This window comes from Scyliorhinus torazame, chromosome 22 (assembly GCF_047496885.1).
Source record: "Scyliorhinus torazame isolate Kashiwa2021f chromosome 22, sScyTor2.1, whole genome shotgun sequence".
NCBI classification, from domain to species: Eukaryota; Metazoa; Chordata; class Chondrichthyes; order Carcharhiniformes; family Scyliorhinidae; genus Scyliorhinus; species Scyliorhinus torazame.
In genome coordinates, this window is record NC_092728.1 from 36,050,799 (window position 1) to 36,074,653 (window position 23,855).

Below are 23,855 nucleotides of genomic sequence, written 5' to 3' on the forward strand. Positions count from 1 at the left end.
ACTCTTCACAACCCCGCCTGGGTAAACAAGGGAAAGAACAGCCCCCCAGCCAAACCGCAAGAGTGCTACAATTGCGGAAAATTGGGACATTTTGCTAGAGAATGCAATGGCCCTAAGAAACCACAGAGTGCCCAACCGACTGGCACTCTCGATAAGAAAAAGGCAGAGCCTGTAGCGACCGAGAACTGAGGTGTCCACATGATGATTTAAAGGAGACACTTGGTGAAAATGTTGTCGTTTCTGATGGAACCTGCAGAATGTTTTACGTTGTCTGTCTGTTTGTTAAATGTTGTTCGTTGTCTGTCTGTTTGTTAAATGTTGTTTGTCCTACAGGAGAATTTTCTCACCGCCCCACACCCATTCACCTGAACTTTTTAACTTTTCCCACTGACCCCCACCGCGGCCACACGCCCATTCGGCCGATACCTCTGAGGACTTGCCTCAGACACCCGATCATAACTACTCTTCTGATTTGATGGTAGAATCAGAACAGTAACCCCACCATGATGACTACATTTTTGTCCGTTCTTTGGTCGCTCAGGCAGTGGAGAAACGGCGTGAGACCCGCCCTGCCTGGGGACCCCCCCGTTGGTCAAAAACGCTCTGGTAGGGAAGATACGGTATTGGTAGCCGTCCTACCCGGGGACTCCACCGAAATCGTGCCCGTCGCGGCCCACACGCACCTCATTCGAACTTTTCTTTCAAAAACCGTTTTATTTTATTTAGGCAACCTTTGGGTTGCTGCCACATGCTATTTACATCCTAGAGCATTTGGATGATAAAGTTAGCACTGGTCCACCATTGGGAAGTGTGCCGTGTCCAAACATTTGTTTTGAAAAAAAAAATGGGGGGAGAGTCACATACTGTGACCAATTATAAGGGTTTAATTAACACTAACACACCAGATATTAAACCAAAGTATTTACACACACTACACTTGTCTTACAGAACTCCAGAAGCTCCAAGTCCGGAGAAAACCAGTAAACAGAAAAAGGAAAAGAAAGAAGACAGCCATGAGGACTCCTTTCTTCGTGCTCAACATGCTTGATGGACTTTGGTTGCGCGGGAACGTGGACCCCATCACTCCAAACCCCTTTACTGTTAACACTTCACTGAATAATAAAACATGCACTGGCGGTTTTTCCTGTAAATAAAAAGAGAATATATGGAAATGTATGATCCTGAGCTTGACTGCCAAGCCAGGGAAGAATATATTAAATGTTGTAATTGTTATTGTATAGAGAGATAAGACTGTAAGTTTGAAGAATTGTTTAGGTAAAATTAGAGGTTCCCAGTTTATTTTTTTCCAGACACGCCCCTGCCTGACATAGCGCCCTCAAGAATTGTTTCGTTAAATGTTTGTGCATAGCTAGGGTCAGAGTAGTGGACATGTGGGAGGTGCCCCCCCCCCAGTCGGGAAACGAAGAGGACAAAATTTATGTGATCCTTGACGCTTCGCGTTAGGATCACAAGGCGGGAATGTAGCCATGTAAAATGGCTGCGTTCCGATTAATCTGGCCAAAACCCAGTTCAAAATGGCTAACCCGAAAGACTGCTGGGAAAAGCAGCCAAGAAGACACAAGCAGGCAGCTGCAGACAGGTTTGCAGCTTCAGCTCGGGGAACGTAGCCCAGATCGATACTCAGGGCTATCAACAGCCCATCAACCCAGGTATCCGCAGTTGCATTCAGGACTGTTTACACCTAATCTACTCAGACATCCACAGCTAAATCGGCTATCCCCGGGAACAATTGCAACATATTAGCAATTGAATACCGGGCCAGACCTGTCGGCGCCTGCAGTGGCCGAAACAAAGACAGGTGAGCGACCACCCCCCGATCGAGGAATCACCTCACCATTGGACACATCGACCCCAGAGACTTGGGACTCAGGGTCAAGGGCCGCCCCGGGAAGCCCCTGGGCCCTATAAAAGTAAAGGTCCAAGTTCAGATCTCTCTCTCTCTCACCTTCGCCTGCTCGAGACCTTCGCAAGACCAGCCACCGTGTATCGTAAGTTTGAATCCAACGATCGCTATCCGGTAGAGACACCTAGCCACCGACCTGTAGCAGCCTTTTGAATCCCGCGGGCCAGATTTGATTGGACAAGCCATTCGTTTCCCTGACCTGGTGGGCTCTTCCTAAGTTAAGTATTGGCCAGTAGTGATAGGTTTGTTATATAGAAAGTAGTATTAGGGTATTAATATTGCTTGTTGTATATAATAAATGACCGTTGTTTGAATCCTTACTAAGCGGTGTGCTGTGTTATTAATCATAACCTGAACTTGAACCATGTGGCGGTATCATAAAGATACCTGGCGACTTATGAGCAAAGGTGACCTAAACAGAGCAAATAGACTAAAGCTAGAAAGAGCAACAGTTCACAAGAGGGTCGTTTAGGAATCTGGTTACAACAGCTGTTTTTGAATCTGGTAGTGCGTGTTCTCAGACTTGTGTAACTCCTGCCCGATGGAAAGAATTGAAAGAGTGAATAAGCTGGGTGGGAGGGGTCTTTGATTATGCTGCCCGCTTTCCCAAGGCGGCGGGAGATGTAGACAGTGTCAATCGAGGGAGACGGGTTTGCATGATGGACTGGGCTGTGTTCACAACCCTCTGAAGTTTCTTACGGTCTTGGGACGAGCAGTTACCATACTGCGATACTGCCAGATAGGATACTTTCTATGGTGCATCTGTAAAGGTTGGTGAGAGTTCGTGTGGACATGCCAAATTTCTTTAGTTTCCTGATAAAGTATAGGCGCCGTAGTGCTTTCTTAGTCCTGGCATCGACATGGGTGGACCAGGACAGATTGTTGGTGATGTGCACACCTCGGAATTTAAAGCTGTCAACCATCTGGGGTTTAGCACAGTGGGCTAAATAGCTGGCTTGTAAAGCAGACCAAGGCCAGCAGCGTAGGTTCAAGTCCCATACCAGCCTCCCCGAACAGGCGCCGGAATGTGGCGACTAGGGGCTTTTCACAATAACTTCATTTGAAGCCTACTTGTGACAATAAGTGATTTTCATTTCATTTCATTTCATCGCCACCTCGGCACCATTGACGTAGACAGGTGTGTGTACGATACTTTGCTTCCTGAAGTCAATGACCAGCTCTTTAATTTTGCTGATATTGAAGGAGAGATTGTTGTCATTACACCACTCCACTAGGTTGTCTAACTCCCTCCTGTATTCTGAAGCATCATTGTTCAAGATCAGACCCACTACAGTCGTGTCATCAGCAAACTTATAGATGGAGTTGGAGCCAAATTTTGCCACACAGTCGAGTGTATATAGGGAGTGTAGTAGGGCAGTGTTCTTCAAACATGGGGGCGTGACCCGCGGTGGGTCGTGGGCGGGTGTCGGGAGGGTCGCGGAGCCGTCCTTCGCGGTGCTCCCGATCACGCAAATCCCCGCGCAGCAGCTGGCTGTTAAAAATGCCGGCTGCAAGCGGCCTTTAAAATGTAACATGTAAAAAAAATTCGGCCACATTAATTGGCGCGCATGCGCAAAACTATATGCATGCGCGCCGATGATCGGCGCGCATGTGCAGTGCTGCCGCTATTTTTTTAAACGGTCGCAGATTTTTGTTTTACAAGTTCGGGGGGGTTTTATTCATTTATTTTATTCATTTAATTTTTATTTTTTTCATTTATTTTATTCATTTTTTTTTTACAATATCGGGGGGGGGGGGGGGGGGTTTATTCATTAAAAAAAAATTTTTTTTTTACAAGTTCGGGGGTGTTTTATTTGATAAAGTTTTACCGGGAAAAAATGCAGAACTTTGGACAGGTGGAGACTCCACACTTTCCGACACCGGAAGGCTTCACCTTCATCCAACAGGTTCCATTGGAGGAGCGTATACGAGGGCCAAAGGGACCCAAAACCATTTCCTCCATTTTTATCAGCAGCAAACAAGGTAAGAGAAAATGGTGGGTTGCTCAGGTCGGCCGGCGTGGGTCGCAAAGGTCGGCCGGGTAGGGTCCCGAAGGTCGGCCGGGTTGGGTCCCGAAGGTTGGCTGATTGGTAAAAATGGGTCCCTGGAAAAAAAGTTTGAAGAACACTAGTAGGGGACTAAGTGTGCAGCCTTGCAGGGCCCTGGTATTGAGGACTGTCGAGGAGGAGATGTTGTTGTTTATCATTACTCATTGTGGTCTATGGGTCAGAAAGTCAAGTGTACAGTTGCAGAGTGAGGAGCCAAGTCCTAGATTTTCGATCTTTGATATGAGCTTGGCTGGGTTGAAGGCTAAACTGTAGTCAATGAATAGGAGTCTGACGTAGGAGTCCTTGTTGTTGAGATGATCCAGGGATGAGTGAAGGGCCAGGGAGTTGGTGTCTGCTGTGGACCGGTTGTGGCAGTTTGTGAATTGCAATGGATCTAGGCATTCTGGAAGTCTGGAGTTGATGTGCGTCATGACCAACCTCTTGAAGCGCTTCATAATGATCGATGTCAAGGCCACTGGATGATAGTCACTGAAGCACGTTGCCTGGTTCTTTTTTGGCACCGGTCTTCTTGAAGCAGGTGGGGAGCTCAAAACGGAGTAGGGAGAGGTTGAATATGTCCGCGTACACATCTGCCAGCTGGTCCGCGCAGGACCTGAATGCACGACCAGGCACCCCGTCAGGACCCATCGCTTCACCCCAGGGTTCACTTTCAAGAAGGCTGATATGACTCCGGAAGCTGTGACGATAGGTATGGTTGTGCCGGAGGCTGCTGGGCCAGTTGACAACAGTTTCATGGGTTTCCTGCTCGAACCGAAAAATGGTGTGCAGTCTTCTGACCATAAGCGGCAGCACTTAGCAGGTCACACGTCCTGCATGTACATTTGATATCAAGCACCCAAATGTACATGATTTTGGTGCTAAATCACAGAGGAGAGCTTCTTCCATTTTCTAGCTGTTAACAAGCAAGGCAAGAGGACTGTGAAGATGGTTTGTTTTCTTACAAGTAAGAGACGGCCATAGACACAAATAGGCAGTGACTGTCCAGGATCTCGCATCTGAATCTGCTGAGTCACATCTGAGAGAGCTGTTCAGGAGAGCCCACACAGGACAGAGCAGTGCTTGTGTTAGCTGTGTCCAGAGCTCCCGGGCTTCTGGTGAACAGCCTAGGAATAAGAAGCCTAACTGGGAACAAAGCAGTATAAAGATCATTTATTGAAGTATGGGTTTGCCAATTGTGCCAATGCAAATAAGGATGCAAAGCCCATGTGTGTTTTATGCAGGGAAGTATTGACAAATGAGAGGAGAAGTTACGGATTTTGAAAGAGAAGTGGTCGGTGAAAACTCCTTTTAGAGGTTGAGACGCCAGAGGCCGTTATTAACTTACAGCTGACTCCAAATGAAAAGACTGCCCTACGACTTGTGGCAACACATTAAAACATGCCAAATGTCTATAAGGCTGTCCGCTTTCTGGAGTAGCATCTCCAAAGATTATCCAGTGCTCAGTAAACAAGTATTTTGTTGCTTTGCACTTCACTATGACCTACATATGCGAGGTTGGACTTTCCATTATCACAAAAATAATGTCAGCACAAAGGAACTTGCTGAAGTCTGCATCTGTTATTGCCCTCTCCTCCTGTGAACCTGATTGGAGTGAGATCATGAGGACCAAGCTGGCTCCCCTTTTGCATTAAAGGTAAGCAAGCGTGGCATATGTCACAGAGGTCAGTTGGCATGGGTCCCAGATGTCAGTAGTTGGCAAAAGTGAGTCCCGGGGAAAAAAGTTTAAAAATCACTGGTGTTGAAGGAGTTGGAGTCTGTATCTAACCCCATGCTGTATCTGCCTCAAGAGTGTTTAATGGGAGCCGTGTGTTGGGAGCTTTGCTCTGTATCTAACCCCGTGCTGTACCTGTCCTGGGAGCGTTTGATGGGGACAGTGTAGAGGGATCTTTACTCTGTATCTAACCCCGTGCTGAAACTGTCCTGGGAGTGTTTGATTGGGACTGTGTAGAGGGAGCTTTACTCTGTATCTTACCCCGTACTGTACCTGTCCTGGAAGTGTTTGATGGGGACAGTGTAGAGGGAGCTTTACTCTGTATCTAACCCCGTGCTGTACCTGTCCTGGGAGTGTTTGATGGGGACAGTGTAGAGGGAGCTTTACTCTGTATCTAACCCCGTGCTGTACCTGTCCTGGGAGTGTTTGATGGGGACAGTGTAGAGGGAGCTTTACTCTGTATCTTACCCCGTACTGTACCTGTCCTGGGAGTGTTTGATGGGGACAGTGTAGAGGGAGCTTTACTCTGTATCTAACCCCGTGCTGTACCTGTCCTGGGAGTGTTTGACAGGAACAGTGAGGAGAGAGCTTTACTCTGTATCCAACCCCATGCTATACCAGTCCTGGGAGTGTTTGATGGGGACAATGTAGAGAGAGCTTTGTATCTAACCCCATTCTGTACCTGTCCTGGGAGTGTTTGTGGTTTAATCAATCTGCAGAAATCAATTGAATTAAGAATTGGCAAGAAATAGATCACCATATTATATACACCCAGCACAATAGCCAGATGGACCTTTGCACCCAACTTACCAGATGGATCTTTCTTCTTTACCCACTGCAAGTTGATGCCACTAGTTACCAGACTGCGGGAAATCACGGGGCAGCGCTGAGCATAGATGGCCAGCGAAGGACCTGCTTTCTGAATGAAGACATGAGGGACTCGCAACAGAAATGGGCAGCTGTGCATAAAGAGTCCCATTTTCCTCTCTGCAAAAGAAAACAGTACATTTAGAACCTTTCTTAACCTCATACATTCCTTTTGTCTTCAATCCTTGACATCTTTGTCAATGTCCACCTATCGCTGCCCCCCCCCCCCACCCCCCACCCCATTCCAGCCCCAACGCTTCATGTTCCGCAGTAATTTGCTTTTATATTTGGAACAATCTCTTTGCTCAAAAACCCACTTGAAAGAGGCTGGCTGCAGGAATCAAGGGGAGAGACTGAGCGGCTGGATGTAGGAACCCAAAGAGAGAGAGAGGCCGGGTGTAGGAATCCAGTGAGAGGGAGAGAGAGCGGCCGGGTGCAGGAACCCAAAGAGAGTAAGAGAGAGAGAGGCCGCATGCAGGAATCCAGAGAGAGGGGGAGGGGCTGGGTATAGGAAGCCATGGAGAGAGAGAGGGAGAGAGAACCCGGGTGCAGGAATCCAGGCAGAGAGAGAAAGGTCGGGTGTAGGAAACCAAGGGGAGAGAGAGAGAGAGAGGCCGGGTACAGGAATCCAGGGAGAGAGGTCTTGTGTAAGAATCCAGGGAGAGAGGCCTTGTGTAAGAATCCAGGGCGAGAGGCTGGGTGTAGAAATCCAGGGCGAAAGAGAGAGAGAGGTCGGGTGTAGAAATCCAGGGAGAGAGAGAGAGGCCGGGTGTAGAAATCCCGGGAGAGAGCGAGAGAGGCCTGGTGTAGGAATCCAGGGAGAGGGGCCTGGTGTAGGAATCCAGGGAAAGAGAGAGGCCTGGTGTGGAAATCCAGGGAGAGCGAGAGAGAGGCCGGGTGTAGAAATCCAGGGTGAGAGGCCAGGTGTAAGAATCCAGGGTGAGAGGACTGATGTAGCAATCCAGGGATAGAGACCTGGTGTAGGAATCCAGAGAGAGAGGCCTGATGTAGGAATCCAGGGAGGGAGAGGGAGAGAGGCTGGGTGTAGGAATCCAGGGAGAGAGATAGAGGCAGTGTGTAGAAATCGAGGGGGAGAGAAAGGCCGGTTGTAGAAATCCAGGGAGAGAGAGAGGCCTGGTGTGGAAATCCAGGGAGAGCGAGACAGAGGCCGGGTGCAGAAATCCAGGGTGAGAGGAATGGTGTAAGAATCCAGGGTGAGAGGACTGATGTAGCAATCCAGGGATAGAGACCTGGTGGTGGAATCCAGAGAGAGAGGCCTGATGTAGGAATCCAGGGAGGGAGAGGGAGAAAGGCTGGGTGTAGGAATCCAGGGGAGAGAGATAGAGGCCAGGTGTCGGGAATCCGGGACAAAATAACAAATGGATTAAATAGAAGAGATGAGGAAAGGCAAATAACAAAGATTTGTCTAACTCCAGTTAATTTAACTGCAGTTAAGCCCACTTCCCTTAATGAAACTCTGTAGTTTGTCGTATTCCAATTTCTCAAATTCCTATAATACAATGCTGTGAATGCTGGAAATCTGAAATAAAAATTGCAAATACTGGAGAATCTCAGCAGAGGATGTGATTCTCCAGAAAGATATAAAAGTGCTGTAGCGAGCGGGAATTGCCGCAAGCTTCCCGGCGCTTGGCCCAGCGAGGCTGGCAACGCTATTCAATGTTAATTGGTCCACTTAACAAGGCCTCACGGGCATCTCGCTGCAAATGAAGGCTCACCAGATGATTCGCCGCCACCATGCTCGCCAGCCCCCCGCTAACCAGGTTGAGCAGTGCGTAAAGCACCACTTGCTCAGCCCCCCAGCCAGCTGGCAACAATGGCGCCGAGGAGATCAGCTCCAAGATTCGGGGACGCTGACCTGGGGACGGTGCTAGACGCAATGGAGGCCAGGAGGAATGCTCTGTTCTCCTGAGGTTCCAGGAGGGTTAGCCATAAGATAGCCAGTACTGCCTGGGACGGGATGGCGGCAGCAGTGAGCTCGGGGAGCGTGACCAGAAGTACTGGCCTCCAGTGCAGGAAGAAGTTCGATAACCTAAACCGGGCAACAGGAGTGAGTAGACAGCAACGTCAACCCCGCCCCCTCCCCCCTCCCCCCCCCCCCCCCACCCCCGAGACCTTTCCACCCCTCAGGAGCGACTACCCCCCTCCCCTTCAAGCCCCCAAACCTTCTTCCACCCCTTCCCCCTTCAATCCCACCCCAATCCCTCCTTCGCCCTCTCCCCACCACTGTGATCACGCTTGTGGCTAATGATGCCCTCTCTGTGTGTCCCCTCAGGAAACGTACTCCCACAATCGCCATGATAGGCCACTGTCGGTGGCGTGCCGGACATAAGAATCCGCACCACCTTTGAAGAATGTGCCCTGGAGGTGAAAAGTGTGGCCGAGGACAGGGCAGTCACCAACTCGAAGGCTGGCGGATGCTGCAGAGGTGAGGAACCACTGGGTCTCACCCAAAGGACCTGCCAAATGTGAGTTGTTATTGCCTTACTGACCGACCCAACTCTCCCACTGGCCGCATGACCATTCTCCTGCAGGTCCTGCAGCCGGCAGCGCCGGCCCATCCCAGGCGACACCCTCACCAGCCTCCCAGGATACCACCTTGGAGGAGAGCTCCGAGGAAGACTCCGTAATAGTCGCGGCCCAGCTGTCATCCCCACCCTCCACCAGCGCAGATACCCATACCTCGGTGGGAAATGTTAGTGGTCAGGATCCTGGGGCACAATCTGGTGTGCACCACACCGCAGTTGATGTACATCAGGTGAAACATAGAACAGTACAGCACAGAACAGGCCCTTCGGCCCTCGATGTTGCACCGAGCCTTGACCGAAACCAAGATCAAGCAATCCCACTCCCTGTCATTCTGGTGTGCTCCATGTGCCTATCCAATAACCGCTTGAAAGTTCCTAAAGTGTCCGACTCCACTATCACAGCAGGCAGTCCATTCCACACCCTAACCACTCTCTGAGTAAAGAACCTACCTCGGACATCCCTCCTATATCTCCCACCCCGAACCTTAGAGTTATGCCCCATTGTAACAGCTACATCCCCCCGAGGAAATAGTCTCTGAACGTCCACTCTATCCCCCTCATCATCTTATAAACCTCTATTAAGTCGCCTCTCATCCTCCTCTGCTCCAAAGAGAAAAGCCCTAACTTCCTCAACCTTTCCTCATAAGACCTATCCTCCAAACCAGGCAGCATCCTGGTAAATCTCCTTTGCACCCTTTCCAATGCTTCCACATCCTTCCTATAGTGAGGTGACACAATACTCCAAATGTGGTCTCATCAGGGAGGCAGGAAGTCACAGGTAAGACAGCAGCCGGAGGTCTGCTGGATCCCAGGACCCAGTTTAGTCCTAGCGTCATGGTAAGTCTGTGGAGGAGGGAAATGCCATTGACACTCCAGCAGGCCCATAGCCGCTTGGAGGAGTCTCAGGGGCTATGGGTGCAGGAGATGTCACCGGCAATGTGTGGCACTGAGGCCAACACTGCTCGGGTGGTGACCGTATTGGGAGCATGGTGCATGATGTCGGCACCATTAGTGAAGTTGTCCAAAGCGGCACCCAGTTGGTGATGGCCATGGCTGAGGGTCACGGCAGAATGTCCGCCTCACGGGCAGATGTTACGCAGTACTAGGCTGACCTTGATGAGGTTCTGCAGGGCATGTCCCACTCTCAGTGGCTGCAGTGCTTGTCCCAGTCGTATGTGGGCATTGTTGAGGCGCTGCAGATCATGTCCCAGTCACTGAGGAGCATCACCAAGGGTGTCGTCATGATGGTGCGGACCATGTGGAACCGCCAGGGCTGGCAGAGCCAGAGCCAGATGATGCAGGGGCAGAGGGCCCCTCCATCCCAAGCTGCCCCTCCATCCCAAGATGAACCCCCAAGCTCAATTGGCACCTATCAGGAGGAGGGCGTATGGGTTGAGTGGGCGGGGGGGGGGGGGGGCGGCGTTGGCACATCGGCAGGGTGAGGAATTGTCATTCACAATAAGAACCTTTGTGCACAACCAGTGTGATGCCTGTCACCTTCCTCTGCAATGTGTGCCGACCACCGAACCCTTGGCCCATCTCTCCAAGCTTTTCCCCTCCCCATGACACTCACCCACCCTCCGGCCATGTCCCTGGAGCTGTGCCATACCCTGGATGTTCGGATGTTGGCTGCTGCATGTGTGATGTTGCCTCCCGCAGTGTTCATGCACAGTGTCCAGGCATCAAAGTTCGATTGGGATGCTGGGCAATGACTCCCATATGCTACATGGCCCGCCCACCCACGGGAATCCACTTGGGTTGTGTGGAGAGCTCACTTAACTATGATTAGCAATCGCCTTCAGCTGCATGGCCAGAGGCCTTGGTAGTCGGTGGGGGTTATAGGTGGTCAGTGGGGGAGACAGGCAGGGACAAAGTTTGCCCCAGGAATGGGTACACACGATCCAGGAATTAGCATGGTGGTGCTGCGAATGGTTGGCCCTCCTCCCCCAGCCCACTCCTCCTCACCCTCCCATGGCGGCTCACCCCTGCGGCGAGTCCCCCACCCCCACCAAGCACTGGGACGGCAAGCCCAGCACCCCGGGCTCTTTGCCTGTGTACAAAGCTGGCTACTCCCCTCCTCGGCCCCTCACAGAAGCCCTTCCGCTAGGTTCACGTGTTTCAAAAGCAGTACTAATTGGCGCCAGTGTGACAACTCGCTGGGGAGGCCACTGAATGTCGAGAGTCCGGTGGATGTGGGGTGGCTCTTGTTAATTGTATGGAAATGGGGTTTAACTTGTCCCTCACCACGCTACCGCGAGATCCCTATTTCGCCTATGGGAGCGGGCCAGTTGCATCGCAAACTGTTTGGCGCCTGCCCTGGTTCTCGTTTTTGGCGTCTCCCGCTATTCACGAGGCCGGAGAACCGTGCCCAATGTCAATGTTTTGATAGCAAAATATTCACTCCGATTCCCTCTCCACAGACCCTGCCAGACTTGCTGAGGTTTTCTTGCATTTTCTGACTTTATTCCAGTTAATAAAGACTTCATTACCCAACTCCCATTAGTCTATATCTGATCTTTCTGACTGTCGTTTGTCTAAATCCAAATAATCTAATTGCAGTTCGCCTGGTTTGTGTTGGTCCCAGACTGACTAGATGAACTCGCTGCATTGAGCAATGTTGTCAATAAACTGTCCGGGACCCAGCCTGCCCTTGAATGTTGCATGTGTATTGTTCAGATAAGCCAGGGAGGTACTGCAACACCCAGAGCACCAGTTTGATCACACTCACAATATGCTGAATATTTGGGTCAATGAGAGAAAGAAGAGGAGAATGACCATCAGTGAGTGAGGAATGGGCATTTGAGTGAGGTTCTAAGTGACTTTGAGAGGATAGTATGGTTTCGGAAAGACAAGGCAACTCTTAAGGGAAAGGAGTTGGGATTAATTGTTGGCTTTTTGGTGCCTGCTTCTCCGTGAGCTGTGATTTTTCTTTTTACTTTTGCCTCTGTATGTGGGCCTCGCTGGCAAAAGTAGAGGTTTAGAAGGACCACCTCTATCCCCTAAAGAGCCTTGGTGAGTTCCCGCAGTGCATCTTGTAGATGGTACACATGGCTGCCATTGTGAAACAGTGGTGGGGGGAGTGAATGTTTAACGTGGATGGAATGTTGATCAAGCAGATAATGTCGAGCTTCTTGAGTGTTGGAGCTGTACTCATCCAGGCAAGTGGAAAATATTCCATTATGCTCCTGGCTTGTGCCTTGTCAATGGTGGACATGGACAGACTTGGTGAGTCAGGAGGTGAGTTTACCTTTCGCAGAATTCTCAACCTTTGACCTGCTCTTGTAGTCACAGTATTTATATGGCTAGTTCAGTTTAGTTTCTGGTCAATGGTAGCCCCAAGGATGTTGATAGTGGGGAATTCAATGATGGTAATGCCATTGAATGTCATGGGGAGATGGTTAGATTATCTCTCCAGAGCATTAACCTGGGCATCTGGATTACTAGCCATGAGTTGTGTTTTTATGAATGGCGGAAAGACTCTGGGAGATGAATCAGTTGCTGCAGAATACTCAGCTGTTTGGGACTCTGCCTCCAGACATTCTCAATCCGCCACAACATGTACAGGAAACCTCACTGTTTGCTGGAGTCCTGGGCTTCTCTGCGGCTATACGATGCTTGCAAGTGATTTCCTTGCCCAAGGTTTGTGTGACACCAGGTTCCACCACTTCCCACCACTTTTCCCTCTGAACCCCCACTCCCACCTCAACCTCAGGGTTTCTGTGCAGTCCCTGATAAACTAGTTGGTGAGGGAACACCTTTTAAACCTGTGACCTCTGCCACACCGAAGAACAAGGGCATCAGACACATGGGCGTATCACCTGAGTGCTCCCCTCAAAGTCCCACATTATCCCTTTACTCACGTTAGGGCTCCTTCCCTAACCATGTTACAATGAGGGGAAATTCCTTCACTTCATAAGGGTGTGAATCTTTGGAATCCACTACCCAGGAGGTTGTGGATGTTGAATGTATTTAAGGCTGAGATAGCCAGATTTGGGGGGTCTTAGGGAATCAACGGACATGGGGGTGATATGAGGGGACAGGAGACTAGAGATGAAGCCAGGGATCAGCCTTGCCTGATAGTGAATGGCAGAGCATGTTAGATAGACTGTATGATTTAATTCCTCTCCTATTTCTTGTGTTCGTATGAGGATATTCCTACGTCACAAGGGCTGCAACTATTCAAGAAGGTGGCTCACCGTCACTTTCTCAAGGTCAGTTAGGGATTGGCAACAAATTATGGTCTAGCCAGCGACATCCACATCCCATCAGCAATTTTTTTTTAAACTACCTGTCTGGAGGTAGCTAAAACCAGCTTGTTTTACTCATCCTCAGAAGCTGCAAACCATTTTAGACTGGCTCCAGCACTGACGTGTCATCTTTCTCACACATTCAAGTCCTGAACAAGATAGAGCATGCAGTGAGGGAGCACAATCTAAATCTGAGCGAGGGTTCAGAAATTACTCATGAACGTGTAATGAAAGTGAGGCCGAAACCTTCCATGCATGTTTGTGGCTGGAATTCTCCTGTGCCACTGACCGTGAATGGAGTTTTGGCTGGAACACCCAATTTTCCATTCTCACTGGCAGCAGGTCCTGCCATGGAGAATACTGGAGAATCCTGCACTAGAGGTAAGAATACAAGAACGGAACTCCAGCTTTAGTGTGGGTGCAACAAAAGTGTGCCAGCTAGGAACAGTGAATGTATGCTAGTGCTAATGTGTGATAGGGGGGTACTAATGCAGAGCGGTGAGAAAGGACTATTGCTGCTCCATGTAAATAAGTGAGGATTAGTCCTTTGTCATCCGAGTGAGTGAGAACTGGTACTACTATATACCAATACTATAGACCACAAAGGGATTGATCGCTCTACTATCTCAGAGTGCAGTGAGAGACACAATTCTTTTCCTGGCTTAAATTAAAACCTGAAAATGCTCAGAAGAAGAGTCACACAAACTCAAATTGTTAACTTTGCTTCTCTCTCCACAGATGCTGCCAGAAGTACTCTGCTTTTCCACGATTTTCTGTTTACATTTCAGATTTCGAGCATCCACAATCTTTTTTGCTTTTATTAAATTAAAGCCTGTTTGTCTGGTATCTCAGCGTCATCCTGCTACAATGATTTAAATGCCACAACAAGTGACCACTCAAAAAGCTGCCTTTCTCCGAGTCCGGTGCTCCTGCAGTTTATTCACTGCAGGCTGAGGCAACCTTTACCCAGCTCCTGAGTTTTACCGAACAGTGAGCAAGTCCCTGCCCAGCAGTGAGAGAAGGCTTTCATACAGCCATGTCCACCCGGTCAGGACAAGCTGGAGACACTTACTGTACTTGTGAATATTTAATAGACAAAATCTCACTTTCCTGGTAGACTCATGGGATGTGGCAATCCACATTTGTTGCCCATCCCTAATTGCCCTTGAACTGAGTAGCTTGCCAGCTATTTCAGAGAACTGTTATCAGTCAACTGGATTGCGGTGGATCTGGAGTCATAGGTAGGTTGAGACCAGGTGAGGACGGCAGATTTCTTTCCTTAAAGAACATTAGTGAAGCAGACAATCGATAATGGCTTCATGGTCACCAGTACTGAAACTAGTTTCTCATTACTCATGGAATTTATGGAATTATTCATGGAATTTAAACCCTACCAGTTGCCTGGCAGGATTTGGACCTGTGTCTCCATTAGCCTGGGCTTCTGGATTAATAGTCTACTGACTTTACCACTATGCCACCGGTTATAAAGGGTATGATGACCGTCTGATTTCAATATCAATTCCCAATTCATCTTTATAACATTATACAGAAACCTTGAATAATTTAGACTCCTACCTGTCACAAGATTCACAGATTCAGTTCCGATCACTTCCAGTCAGTTACCTGTTGTCCTGCACTGAGAACGAACATTCAACGCTCAGGGAATTAGGAACAAAACTTTTTAAACCGACAAGCTATTGCTGGGGCGTGGGGGTGTGGTTTCTTGCTCGGGCAGGGATTGGTCTCCTGCGAAGTGCTGGGGCAGCCCAGATAAGGAGTTGGGTGCATGCACAGGGTGCCTGATAGAAGCCGACAGGGACCTGCTAGAAAGTGGATAAGACTGGGGAGTGGGGACTGGTTGGGGACAGTGCTTTATGAACAAATTCTAAAATGGTGGGGAGAACATCACTGCTCGAGAAGGTGGGGAGATAGAGGTGTAGTGTTAGTCACTGGACCAGGATAATGCTCTGCAGACATGGGTTCAAATTGCATAATGGTAGCTGGTTAAATGTAAATTTAATTGGTTAATAAGTTCAATTAATTAATATATCTGGCCATGAAACTATCATTGTCATAAAGAGCCATCTCTTTCAAAGCTTTCGGCTTTGAAAAAGAGACATTCAGACTTGAAATGTCAGCTCCGTTCTCTCTCCACACATGTCAGATGTGCTGATATTTTCCAGCATTTTCTGTTTTCATCTCTTTCACTAATGTTCTTTAGGGAAAGAAACCAGCCGTCCTTACTTGGTTAGTTGTTGACATGTGACTCCAGGTCCTCACAATGCCTTAACTGCTCTCTGAAATAGCCCAGCAAATAGCTGCTCACCACCACTTTCTCAAAGACAATCAGAGATGGGCAAAAAATGCTGACCGAGCCCATTCTATGAGAAAGTAAAAAAATAAAATCTGCAGGCAGTATTTCAGTCCGTCAAAGCTGCTCTGCCTTTCAGTAATATCAAGGCTGAGCTCCATTTTCCCATAGCATATCAATGGTTTACAGCAGCGAAAGAGGCCATTCAGCCCATCGTGTTTGTGCTGGCCAAGAAATAAGCCATCCAGCCTAGTCCCACTGCCCTGCGTTTGGTCTGTTTCCCTTCAGGTTGCAGTGCATGAGGTGCATATCTAGGCACCTTTTCAATGAGTTGAGGGTTTCTGCCTCGACCACCCTTCCAAGCAGTGAATTCCAGACCTCTACCACCCTCTGGGGGAAAACATTTTCTTCATCTCCCCTCTAATCTTTCTATCAATCACTTTAGTCAATGTCCCCTAGTCACTCTGCTAAGTTAAATAGGCCCTTCCCATCCATTCTATCCAGGTCCCTCACATCTCGATCAAATCTCCCCTCAGCCTCCTCTGTTCCAAGGAGAACAATCCCAGCCTATCCAATCTTTTCTCATAGCTGCAACTTTCCAGTCCTCACAACATCCTCGTAAATATTCTCTGTACCCTCTCTAACATCCTTTGTATAATGAGGTGACCAGAACTGTGCTCACTACTCAAGTTGTAGCTGAACGAATGATTTGTACAGTCCCAGCATCACCTCCCTGCTCTTATATTCTATACCTAGGATAATAAAGGATTCCATACTCCTCCTTATTGACCTGTCCTGCTACCTTCAGGGATCTGTGTACATTCACTCCAAGGTCCCTCACATCCTCTACACCTCTCAGTATTCTCTCCTTTGTGTAATCCTTTTCCTTGTCTGACCTCCCCAATACCTCACCTTGCCCTACTCTGGTTTGATTTTGACTTGCTACTTTTCTGCTCCCCCCAACCAGTCCATTGATATCTTCCTGCAGTCTGCAACTATCCACCTCACTATCAATCTTGTCAGTTTCTGTGTTGTCTGCAAACCTCATGATCATTCCCCCCTCATATTTACATTCAAGTTGACAATATATACCACAAAAAGACAGGTTCTAGTATTAAACCCTGCGGAACTCCACTTGGAAACAGCATCCCAATCGCAAAAGCCCCTGCAGTATCACCTGATTCCCTTAATGTTTAAAAACCTAATGATCTGACTTTTGAAGTACTGTGCGTCCAGAGCTCTCTGTGGCATTGACTTCCAACGATTCATAGTGCATCTAACTGGCCTTAAACTGAGGTATGACTTCTAGTTTTAGACTCTGTAGTCAGGTGAAACAATCTCTCAGCATCTGCCCTGTCATACCCAGCGAGAAATGTATTTGTTTCAATGAGATTACCTCTTGTTCTATTAAGTCCGCAAAATATAGATCCATTCTAATCAATTTCTCCTCATAGCACATAGAAATAACGGTGGATTGAACACGCTAAATTGCCCCCTAATTGGAAAAAAATGAATTGAGCACATTAAATTTATTTTTTAAAAATCTAACGAGTCCTCATTACATCCTCTAAGTTTATCCTTCCTTAGGTAGCAAGACCAAAACTACAGTCTCATGAAAGCCTTTGATAACAGTAAGCAAGTCTTGCTGCAGTTATACTCCAATTTCCTTGCAACAGTGTCTCATACTCAATTTGCCTTTCTAATTGCTTGCTGTACCTGTGTGCTAACTTACCCCAATTAATGTGCAAGAGCAGCCAAACCCATCAGAATACTAACATTTACTTGTCTCTCAAATTTGAAAAACTATTCTGTTTTTCTATTCTTTCTACCAAAATGGATAAGCTCACACTTTCCCGCTAGAATTACCGCTTCGAAAGGCCATTCGGTCCATCTTGGTTCTTCTGCCCCAAATGACCCGATGCTTTTTCCTTTTCTCCCCTCTGCCATGGAGTTCATTCCTTGTTTCAGTCATTCTCTGTGTAAAGAAGCTGCCCAACATTGAGGGCATTTAAAAGTTTATTGGATAAACATATGGATGATAATGGCATAGTGTAGGTTAGATGGCTTTTGTTTCGGTGCAACATCGTGGGCCGAAGGGCCTGTACTGCGCTGTATTGTTCTATGTTCTATGTTCTATGTTCTATGATATCAGTCCTCAGTTTACTATTTCGGAGTTTGACCCTGTGTCCCGTTATTCAACTTTTCCAGTTTTAATTTACAGAAATATTCCAAATGTAAGCTAAAAAGCAGGATCTCTAGGGTTGTAATTTCAGGATTACTCCATGTGCCACGTGCCAGTGAGGCTAGAAATAGGAGGACAGTGCAGCTAAATACGTGGCTAAACTGGTGGTGTAGGAGGGAGGGTTTCAGATTGACGTGTACAAGAAGGACGGGTTGCATCTAAACTGGAGGGGCACCAACATCCTGGCTGGGAGTTTTGCTGGAGTCACTCGGGAGGATTTGAACTAATATGGCAGGGGGTGGGAACCGGAGTGCTAGCTTTGAAGGTGTAAAAACTAGGGGAAATAGAGAACAAAAAGAGAACAACATCACCTTGTCTGCTCAAACGCAGTGGTTTGAAGTGTATTTGTTTCAACGCCAGAAGTATAGCAGATAAGGCAGATGAACTTAGAGCACTTATTAGTACTGGAAGTATGATGTTGTGGCTATTACAGAAATGTGGTTAAAGAAAGGGCAGGATTGGGGGATATAGATGCTTCAGGAGAAATAGAGGCGATGTAAAAGGTGTGGGGGAGTAGCATTACTGCTAAGGAGAATATTATAACCGTACTGTGGGAGGACACCTTGGAGAACTCACACAATGAGGCAATCTGGGTGGAGTTTAGGAACAGGAAGGGGGCAGTGACAATGTTGGGCATTTATTACAGACCCCCCAACTGCCAGCAAGAGATAGAAGAGTGGATAGGTAGAGAGATTTTGGATAGGTGCAAAAGTAACAGTGTTGTTGTGGTAAGAGATTTTAACTTCCCCTATATTGACAGGAACTCACTTAGTGCTAGGGGCTTGGATGGGGCAGAGTTTGTAAGGTGTACCCAGCAAGGCTTCTTGATGCAATATGTGGATAGTCCAACTAGGGAAGAGGCAGTACTGGATCTGGTATTGGGGCATAACCCTGGACAGGTGGTTGAGGTTTCCACGATTCCTTAAGTTTTAGGTTACATTTGGATAGGGATGAAGGTAACCCTCATGTTAAGGTGCTAAACTGGGGAAAGGCAAATCATGATAACATTAGGGAGGAATTGAAGAATTTGGATTGGGTGCGGCTGTTGGAAGGTAAATCAACATCGGAAATGTGGGAGTCTTTCAAGCGACAGTTAATTAGGATTCAGGAAAGTCACGATCCTGAGAGAACAAAGGATAAGTATGGGAAGTTTAGGGAACCTTGGATAACGAGGGATATTGTGAACCTTGTCAAAAAGAAAAAGGAGACTTTTGTACGGTCTAGAAGGGTGGGGACAGTCAAAACTGTTGAGGAGTACAAAGAAAGTAGGAAGGTACTTAAGCGGGAAATTAGGAGGGATGGGAGAGGTCATGAAAAGTCCTTGGCAAGTAGGATTAAGGTGAATCCCAAAGCTTTTTATTCATACGTCAAAAACAAGAGGGTGACCAGGGTAAGGATTGGACCACGTAAGGACTGTGGGGAGAATCTGTGTTGAGTCAGAGGAAATGGACGAGGTACTAAATGAGTACTTTGCATCAGTGCTCACCAAAGAAAAGGACTTTGTGGAAGATGATTCTTGGATAGGGTGTGTAGACAGTCTGGTCTGGTAGACAGGTTGTGCCTCATTATTTTATCGAGTTTTTCTAAGAGGTGACAAAGATAATTGATGAGGGGAGGGTGGTGGATGTCGTTTACATGGACTTCAGTAAAGCCTTTGACAAGGTGCCTCATGGCAGACTGGTACAAAAGGTGAAGTCACACGGGATCAGAGGTGAGGTGGTAAGATAGATAGAGAACTGGCTTGGTCACAGAAGGCAGAAGGGTGTTTTTCTGAATTGAAGGTGGTGTTCCACAGGGATCTGTGCTGGGGCCTCTGTTGTACATAAACGATTTGAAGGAAAATGTAGCTGGTCTGATTAGTAAGTACATAGATGACACCAAGGTGGTGAAGTGACAGATAATGTTGAGGATTGTCAGAGGACACAGTAGGACATAGATAGGTTGGAGTCTTGGGCAGAGAAATGGCAAATGGAGTTTAATGCAGACAAATGTGAGGTAATGCATTTTGGTAGGTCTAACATAGAGGGGAAATATACCGTAAATGACAAAACTCTGAGGAATGTAGAACGTCAGAGAGATCTGGGAGTACAGGTCCACAGATCTTTGAAAGTGGCAACACAAGTGAACAACGTAGTCAAGAAAGCATACAGAATGCTTGCCTTCATTGTTTAGGGCATCTAGTATAAAAACTGACCAATCATGCTACAGTTGTGCTTGGTAAGGCTGCACTTGGAATATTGAAAACAATTCATAGATTTATTTCATAGAATTTACAGTGCAGAAGGGGGCCATTCGGCCCATCGAGTCTGCACCGGCTCTTGGAAAGAGCACCCCACCCAAGGTCAACACCTCCACCCTATCCCCCATAACCCATTAACCCCACCCAACAATAAGGGCAATTTTGGACACTAAGGGAAATTTATCATGGCCAATCCACCTAACCTGCACATCTTTGGACTGTGGGAGGAAACCAGAGCACCCGGAGGAACCCACGCACACACGGGGAGGATGTGCAGATTCCGCACTGACAGTGACTCAAGCCGGAATCGAACCTGGGACCCTGGAGCTGTGAAGCAATTGTGCTATCCACAATGCTACCGTGCTGCTCACTTATGGGTCGCAAGGATGTGGAGGTTTTGGAGGGTGCAGAGGAGGTTTACCAGGATGTTGCCTGGCCTGGAGGGTGTTAGCTATGTGGAGAGGCTGAATAGACTCGGACTGTTTTCACCAGAAAGATGGAGGTTGAGGAGTAACCTGATAGAGGTCAACAAGATTATGGTGAGGGACATGGATAGAGTGGATGGGCAGGCACTCTTTCCCAGGGCGGAGGGTTCGGTCACCAGAGGGCATAAGTTTAAGATCCGTGAGGCAAAGTTTAGAGGAGATGTGCAAGGCAGGTATTTTATGCAGAAGGTGGTGAGTGGAATGCATTGCCAGAGGAGGTTGTGGAAGCATAGAACATAGAACATAGAACATTACAACGCAGTGCAGGCCCTTCGGCCCTCGATGTTGCGCCGACCTGTGAAAACACTCGAAAGCCCATCTACACTATTCCCTTATTGTCCATATATCTATCCAATGACCATTTGAATGCCCTTAGTGTTGGCGAGTCCACTACTGTTGCAGGCCGGGCATTCCACACGCTTACTACTCTCTGAGTAAAGAACCTACCTCTGACATCTGTCCTATATCTATCTCCCCTCAATTTAAAGCAATGTACCCTCGTGCTAGACATCACCATCCACGGAAAAAGGATCTCACTGTCTACCCTATCCAATCCTCTGATCATCTTGTATGCCTCAATTAAGTCACCTCTTAACCTTCTTATCTCTAACGAAAAGTCCCACAGCCTTGCCTCATAAAAGGTAACATACCAGGCAACATTCTGGTAAATCTACTCTGCACCCTTTCCAATGCTGCCACATCCTTCCTATAATGCGGCGACCAGAATTGCACGCAATACTCCAAATGCGGCCGCACCAGACTTTTGTACAGCTGCAACATGACCTCATGGCTTCGAAACTCAACCCCTCTACCAATAAAAGCTAACACACCGTATGCCTTCTTAACAACCCTCTCAACCTAGGTGGCAACTTTCAGGGATCTATGTACATGGACACCGAGATCTCTCTGCTCATCCACACTGCCAAGAATCTTACCATTAGCCCAGTACTCTGTCTTCCTGTTATTCCTTCCAAAATGAATCACCTCACACTTTTCTGCATTAATCATAGATTATCATAGAATTTACAGTGCAGAAGGAGGCCATTCGGCCCATCGAGTCTGCACCGGCTCTTGGAAAGAGCACCCTACCCAAGGTCAACCTCCACCCTATCCCCACAACCCAGTAACCCCACCCAACACTAAGGGCAATTATGGACACTAAGGGCAATTTATCATGGCCAATCCACCTAACCTGCACATCTTTGGACTGTGGGAGGATACCGGAGCACCCGGAGGAAACCCACGCATACACGGGGAGGATGTACAGACTCCGCACAGACAGAGACCCAAGCCGGAATCGAACCTGGGACCCTGGAGCTGTGAAGCAATTGTGCTATCCACAATGCTACCGTGCTGCCATTAAACTTCATTTGCCACCTCTCAGCCCAGCGCTGCAGCTTATCTATGTCCCTCTGTAACTTGTAACATCCTTCCGCACTGTCCACAACTCCAGCGGTTGAATAAACTCGGTCTGTTCTCACTGGAACGAAGGAGGTTGAGGGGAGACCTGATAGAGGTATACAAAATTATGAGGGGCATAGACAGAGTGGATAGTCAGAGGCTTTTCCCCAGGGTAGAGGGGTCAATTACTAGGGGGCATAGGTTTAAGGTGAGAGGGGCAAGGTTTAGAGTAGATGTACGAGGCAAGTTTTTTACGCAGAGGGTAGTGGTTGCCTGGAACTCGCTACCGGAGGAGGTAGTGGAAGCAGGGACGATAGGGACATTAAAGGGGCATCTTGACAAATATATGAATAGGATGGGAATAGAAGGATACGGACCCAGGAAGTGTAGAAGATTGTAGTTTAGTCGGGCAGCATGGTCGGCACAGGCTTGGAGGGCCGAAGGGCCTGTTCCTGTGCTGTACATTTCTTTGTTCTTTGTTCTTTGTTGTCCACCGACTTTAGTATCATCTGCAAATTTACTCACCCATCCTTCTAAGCCCTCCTCCAGGTCATTTATAAAAATGACAAACAGCAGTGGTCTCAAAACAGATCCTTGTGGTACAGCACTAGTAACTGGACTCCAGTCTGAATATTACCCAACAACCACCACCCTTTGTCTTCTTCCAGCTAGCCAATTTCTGATCCAAACTGCTAAATCACCCTGAATCCCATGCCTTCCGTGGGGAACCTTATCAAACGCTTTACTGAAATCCATATTCACCACATCAACTGCTTAACCCTCATCCACCTGTTTGGTCACTTTCTCATAGAAGTCAATAAGGTTTGTGAGGCACGACCTACCCTTGACAAAACCGTGTTGACTATCTCCAATCAAATTATTCCTTTCCAGATGATTATACATCCTATCTCTTATAAACCTTTCCAAGATTTTGCCACAACAGAAGTAAGGCTCACTGGTCTATAGTTACCGGGGTTGTCTCTACTCCCCTTCTTGAACAAGGAGACAACATTTGCTATCCTCCAGTCTTCTGGCACTATTCCTGTAGACAAAGATGACTTAAAGATCAAAGCCAAAGGCTCAGCAATCTCCTCCCTAGCTTCCCAGAGAATCCTAGGATAAATCCCATCCGGCCCAGGGGACTTATCTATTTTCACACTTTCCAGAATTGCTAACAGCTCCTCCTTATGAACCTCAAGCACTTCTAGTCTAGTAGCCCGAATCTCAGTATTCTCCTCGTCAACATTGTCTGTATCCTGTGTGAATACGGACGAAAAATATTCATTTAGCACCTCTCCTATCTCCTCGGACTCCAAGCACAACTTCCCACTACTGTCCTTGACTGGCCCTACTCTTACCCTAGTCATTCGTTTATTCCTGACATAGCTATAGAAAGCTTTGGGGTTATCCTTGATCCTACCTGCCAAAGACTTCTCATGTCCCCTCCTGGCTCTTCTTAGCTCTCTCTTTAGGTCCTTCCTAGCTAACTTGTAACTCTCGAGCGCCCTAACTGAACCTTCATGTCTCATCTTTACATAAGCCTCCTTCTTACTCTTGACAAGTGTTTCGACTGCTTTAGTAAACCACGGTTCCCTTGCTCGACCACTTCCTCACTGCCTGACAGGTACATACTTATCAAGGACACGCAGTAGCTGTTCCTTGAACAAGCTCCACGTTTCCACTGTGCCCATCCCCTGCAGTTTACCTCTCCATCCGATGCATCCTAATTCTTGCCTCATCGCATTGTAATTGCCTTTGCCCCAGATATAACTCTTGCCCTGCGGTACATACATAGAACATAGAACATAGAACG

At 47.8% G+C, this 23,855-nt stretch overlaps 1 protein-coding gene across 2 annotated transcripts in view; it reads right to left on the reverse strand.

Annotated features, from left to right (window-relative positions):
* LOC140399005 (5-aminolevulinate synthase, erythroid-specific, mitochondrial-like) overlaps positions 1-15,055 on the reverse strand; it is a 72,281-nt gene extending 57,226 nt beyond the window's left edge. For both annotated transcript variants that reach the window (XM_072488048.1, XM_072488047.1), the window contains exons 1-2: positions 14,940-15,055; positions 6,515-6,691 (exon numbers count right to left, since the gene is read on the reverse strand). In XM_072488048.1, the coding sequence (XP_072344149.1) occupies positions 6,515-6,683 (169 nt within the window). In that variant the 5' untranslated portion in view covers positions 6,684-6,691; positions 14,940-15,055. The remainder of the gene's footprint in view (positions 1-6,514; positions 6,692-14,939) is intronic.
* Between the last annotated feature and the right edge of the window lie 8,800 nt (positions 15,056-23,855).